Raw genomic sequence first — 6,000 nt, forward strand, 5'->3', positions numbered from 1 at the left:
GTTTTTTCGCAATTTCTTCGATATCTGCTGACAATTTACAAAATAGATTAACGTGTTATGCACCACATTACTTTCACGCTTACTTTTCAATCTATAAAAATGAGATGAGAAACACAATACATCAACTACGTGTTTGAGTTAAAAAAAAAACAAATGTTTAAAAATGTTTGAAACAAATAACTTTAAAATGTTACCTATCTATATAGTTATCATAATATAAATCTCATACGACATTGATAATAATACTTAGTGGTTTACTAAAGTAAGTTGTCTGCAGTATATGTATAATATAGTAGAGTAGAAATAAATAAAACTCAAACCATTGTGTTCTACGAGTTGAAAAACTATTCACGTTTTTATCATCAATAAACATCAAATTGCGTAACTCAAAACTATATCGTAATTCGTAGGCATTATAACAAAAGGTACCAAGTCACATTTTATTTGCTTATTCAATCTGAACTCTGAAGTCATTGAAATTAGGGTAGAAATTGTGCAATTTAAAAAACAAAATAACATTTTAAAAACCTAATGGAACGTAAGTAAACAATTTCAGTTTTTTTAAAACAAAATCCTCAATTTCATCATAGTATATAAGATTTTTTTTATTTAATGTATTTATAGTTTACACATTTGAATATTTAAGATCCTATTTTTTAATAAATGCAGCTAAGAATAAAAATAAGGCATTTATACGTATTCTGTTCAGTTTCATCCGCATTGATTTTACGCTGACATACGTACAAAATAATTTTTTACCATTATTTGTACTACTTTACTACACTCAGAACATTCTCCGGTTCGTTATGTTTGTTAAAAAAATTTATGATATACGAAATTTATGGTTGTTTCAGTACACAATACTTACAGTCTTAACATTTTTTTCTAAATTTATTTTAATCTTTGTTCATAGAAATATAAAAGTGTTCATAAGTTTAAATTATTATCAAACATACTTTTGACGAAATAAAAATATTTTAAAACAAAAGTCGTGTAATAATAAAAATAAAAAAAATAAGCTGAGGAAGGTAGTTAGTAAAAGAAAATTAAAAGTCGCAGATCGTCTAACGACGGACAAACGTTCTACGGTTCATTAACGTGTTATATATAATTATTCTACCTACATAATTCCTTTATAAATCCAAGGCACACACACAATAAATTACAAAGAACAATTTTAAAACAAAATAACTAGGTAACAATTTGAGCCTTGCTTTAATTAAAATAAGAACCGTAATGATATGTTAAAACTTTTTATAACGACTCGGCATTAGCATACGAGTAAGGGAAAAAATACACCTATTTTCACTCCAATATGTCAAACCTATATGCAGCGCGTAAGTTAATAATATTGTTAAAAGGACGTTTTTGTGAATATTAAAATTCTTTTATTTTTTTTCTAATTAAAACTATTAGTTTGGGAATATGAGAAGTTAAGCAAAATGTAAAATTCACACTTTATGCTACAAAATTAATTAATTAATTAAAACGAATTTAGTTTTAATATTAAAATGTAAAACCAAATAAACGCATAATAAGAGGTAAGCGTAAACCTAGTATAATATTTACATCAATAGATTCGTTTTTAAATCAGTATCGAGAACTTTGAGAATTAAATATGAATGAAGTAGTGTATAACATATTATATACTGAAGTAATAAATCGCTTATTATTTTATATCCTTACAACCTTTAGTGAAATGCGTTTTTGATTAGATACAATAATTGATTCATTCAATGGTATATTTTAAAATTGTTTTAAGTTGAGTTTAAACATACAACCAATAGTTGTTAAATTACTTGTTTAATTAATTTAATTATTACTATTGTGTAAGTATAATTTAATTAACATGTAAAAATGACACTTTACAATTTTTTTTTCGAAAATTAAAACAACGACGAACATTTAAAATAATATATTTATACATTATACTGCAGTTTTTTAACTTAATACGTTGTAAGAACCAAACTAAATTTTAATCTATGAAGTTGTTACAGGAATCTTTTTAGAAACACTGCTTTTACCACAAATGTAGTACTTACTCAATAGTCTCACACCAGACAAAAAAAAATACAATTGTAAAATTTGTTCAAAATATAAAATTGAATTTAAAACAAAATTTTAACGAACTGAGAAATTTACTGTAGCATTACTTAACATAGTTTTGAGTGAAACTGTTATATATTTGGCTTACAATTTTGATTTGGTTTTAGTGTCCATCTCCATTAAAAAGTATCTCCATCAATAATAAAAAAAGACAGCCTTTAGTTTTTCTTACACATCGTTTTTCTTTTAAAATTTACCAAAATAAATAATTATTTTATGGGTAGGTATACGATACTCTCCCAACCACAACTATACAACTAGATAGCCGGACTTATCATTCATATTAAAATCTGTAAAACGGAAAATTCTTCTCTCAAAGAAACTCGTGTTTACATTTTACATTTGATATAGGATTATAACCGCACACATATAATAACCACAATATTTTGAAATTCATTATTTGGTCTTTGTCAATGTACATGGGTGCCTTTGGTAAGTATACTCAGCCGTTTTACCAACTTTAATATTTTATATTACTGGTAAGGGAACCAGCTATATGGTTATAGTATTATATAATATGTATCTGTAGTCACAACAAAATAATGACAGTGACATTTTTAAATTTGATATTTATAATTAATGGTAACACGGAAAATAACAACAAAAAATCGGATCACTATGATACATTTTGTATCATATAAGAATCTATTCAATTTAAAATTTCAATTATTGCACATTTTCCAAACAATATTGAATCAAGTTGATTAAGCAGTTTTTTTTAATTTATAGTAAAAAAATTGGAGAATTTTTTTTTATTTAACAAAGCTCTTATAAATTACGTAGAGTACTAAAATATTAATATTAATCAATTTAAATTTCATGTCACTTCAATCGCTGGTTTACTTTGGTTAAAATAATACGCACATAACATACATACTATAGTGACAATACACGAATAATAATTGAGAATTCATGATAACTATTCAACGTCCATACATTAATATCCATATAATATTCTATGCTGATTTTCCAAGAATAATATACGATACGAAAATTGTGTAAATTGAATTATCTACAATTTAAAATCAATTTCCCACCAAAAGATTGCCATTTAAAAGTTCTAGAGCACATTTGCTTTCCCAAAAAGTGTTTTACGAAAACACATATTATAAAATCAATAGCTTGCTCTCTACCCACTCAAAACCTAAAAATCAAATAGGTCACAGAAAAGTTTAGAGCAACCAAAAGTCGATCATCTAATCAAAACGCACATATTCGTATACCGAAGAAAGAAAATTACCAATTACATGTACATAATACACCACGATCACTGTAAGTGACACACCCACACATTGCCGGTGGACTGGACAATTTATCGGTCCAAGCATTAATTCTTTATTCGTACACATTGTTATACAATTCACGCGCAAACTTTTTACATGCGCACTAGAAATTTGTCGGTATTTTAAAACAATACACATTACGATTAAATGTAATGACAATCGATTGAGCTAAGTACCAACTAGGGACTAGGTGCCTAGCCATCTATAAAACCAAAACAAATAATATTAAAACCTAATGATACAACAACATAGGTGATTTACTTAATATATACTTTACCAAAGTAAATAATTACTTGTGAAGACGCAATTACACACACAAACAAGCACACACACTGTTCTCACTATCAGACTTGAAGTAAGTACGCAATGCCGTAAACATAATATTCGTACAACTAAAATGATGATTACAGGTTACAATTCATTTATTTATTATAATGTTTAACAATGAAAAAATAATATATAATTAGTAATGCCTGTAATACCTACATTGGTCATGAACTTCTTAGTATTTTTCTGTATTTTAATTTTAAAGTTTTGTATCAGTTTTACAAGTAGGTACTGATTCAAAATAAACCTAAGAAATTTTCGAACAATTGATCTATTAAGCATAGTAAAAAACTATCTCTATTACAGACAATTTTTTTTTCACTAAATTGTGTAGTTTAATAAAACATGAACAGTTACGATAAAGCATAAAATAGCCGAAAAGAAAAAATGAGAGTGTGTCGCCGTCAGTAAAAAATTCAATGTAATAAATACAAATTTTAGAATATACAATATACTATAGACATAATACAATTACTGGCATACTTGGGGTAACAGATAATACCGTTTAATGGTGTCATTTTGGAGCAGCAAAAAGGGATAGTGAATAAGCCGTACAGTACCAACAATGTAGGTCCTATATATGGGCTTAAAATCGAGAACAGTTTATAGAATTGTATCTACTTAAGAAGCATAAGTTTTAGAGTAATTGTCCATTACCTTAAATATAACAGAATTTTTGCAAAATCTTATCAACTCTTGAAAAATTCATTCTTCACTCAGAATCTTTTTTAAAAATTGATCTCAACTTTATGTCATACTTCATTTTGGAATAATTAAATCCCATCACTGTTTTTTTTCACTAATCCTAAAGTTCCAAAGTTCAAATGTATCTACAATTCTTTCTGTAATTACATAAACGTCCAAAATATTTTAAAGCATATAACTTCTTATACCTAACAAATTGTTCTATATATTAATTAAATACTCTTAAAAGGCGTGAAATTTGTGTAATCAAGTAAACTTATTACAATAAATAGAAAATAGTGTTTGTTTTTGTATTAAATATATGTGTTGTGAAACTTTCAAGGTGATAACATAATATTACAGAACTTCTTGTCTTATGTTATTGTTTATGTAGGTATTTAGATACCAAATAGGTAAAAGTACAATTATATGTATTTTACATATTTTGTAGTATACTAAAAGCAATACCAGATATAGGATGAACCGTGGAATTATACCAATTTATCACATATCAAACTCAGTAAAATAGAAAACACTGGGGTAGCGGGACCAACCCATGGACACCCTAAACTGATACTCAACAATTTTACGATAAAAAATATTTACATAACCATACCCTATAAAAAAATATATGAAGTAACTACGAATAAATATTAATATATACACATATTTTTATGGTTGAGGGAAATTTTGCATACTGTGAACAAGAGGCCTGACAACGGTTGTATATTGCTACATAATAATATTATGTTCATGGAAATCATTAAATATTCTGAACATCTTTGTTACTATAATAAGAATTAATCTAAATCTAAAATATTGAAAAACCAATAAAATTTAGCATTCAATATTAAATAAAATGATATTATATTATATTTTTAGGCACCTAAATTATCCGCGATGGCCGTCCGATGAAACGCCAGCAACAGCAGCATCGCCATAGTGATACGGCATAACATCATGGCCGTCTCCATCACTTAATTTCGAGCATATCACAAAACACTACCGTCGGACAACGTACAAACCATGTCGTTAAAAAATTTCTCGGAAATGCATTTTATACATATAGTATCACGGTAAAAATGGAAATTGAAGACGCCGCGCGTAGTCTATCGTAAAAAATATTGTGTTTTTTGGTGACGCGCGACAGAAACGACGGCAGACGAACGAACAACACGAAAGCTGCGGGAAAACTGGCGACGGTGCACACACGCGGGTAGCAGCCACCGCCGCTGCTCCATCAGGAACTGTACCGGAAACATCACGCAACGCCCCTCACCCGCTTCCATCGTCCACACCATCCACCCGCCATGACCACAACCACAGTCCCTGATTAAACCAGCTAGTGACCACCCTCCATGGTATATAGCATTGTGAATTGTGATGTACACAAAACGGTCGGCATATTATAATTATTATTGTTGTATTGGTGCACTTCCAAAATTTATTTTGACACCGAGTCTCATTATGGTCGTTATAAACTCTGACATGCTAAACATAACATGATATACCTGAACGGACGGGCCAACAGCGATTTTGTTCAAATACTCGACAGTATAATAAACGATAAGCTTGTGATTTTCCTGGCCCGTTTTTGACA

The 6,000-nt window shown here is 28.5% G+C and overlaps 1 protein-coding gene across 2 annotated transcripts in view; it reads right to left on the reverse strand.

Annotated features, from left to right (window-relative positions):
- LOC111027285 (protein eva-1 homolog C) overlaps positions 1 to 5,611 on the reverse strand; it is a 211,294-nt gene extending 205,683 nt beyond the window's left edge. Inside the window, exon 1 of one of the 2 annotated variants that reach the window (XM_022305606.1) lies at positions 5,287 to 5,611. In XM_022305606.1, coding sequence (XP_022161298.1) covers positions 5,287 to 5,374 — 88 coding nt within the window. In that variant the 5' untranslated portion in view covers positions 5,375 to 5,611. The remainder of the gene's footprint in view (positions 1 to 5,286) is intronic. The other variant, XM_022305605.1, reaches the window with a different exon arrangement.
- Positions 5,612 to 6,000: the final 389 nt, after the last annotated feature.

Source organism: Myzus persicae, unplaced genomic scaffold (assembly GCF_001856785.1).
Source record: "Myzus persicae strain clone G006 unplaced genomic scaffold, MPER_G0061.0, whole genome shotgun sequence".
In the NCBI taxonomy this organism is placed as follows: domain Eukaryota; kingdom Metazoa; phylum Arthropoda; class Insecta; order Hemiptera; family Aphididae; genus Myzus; species Myzus persicae.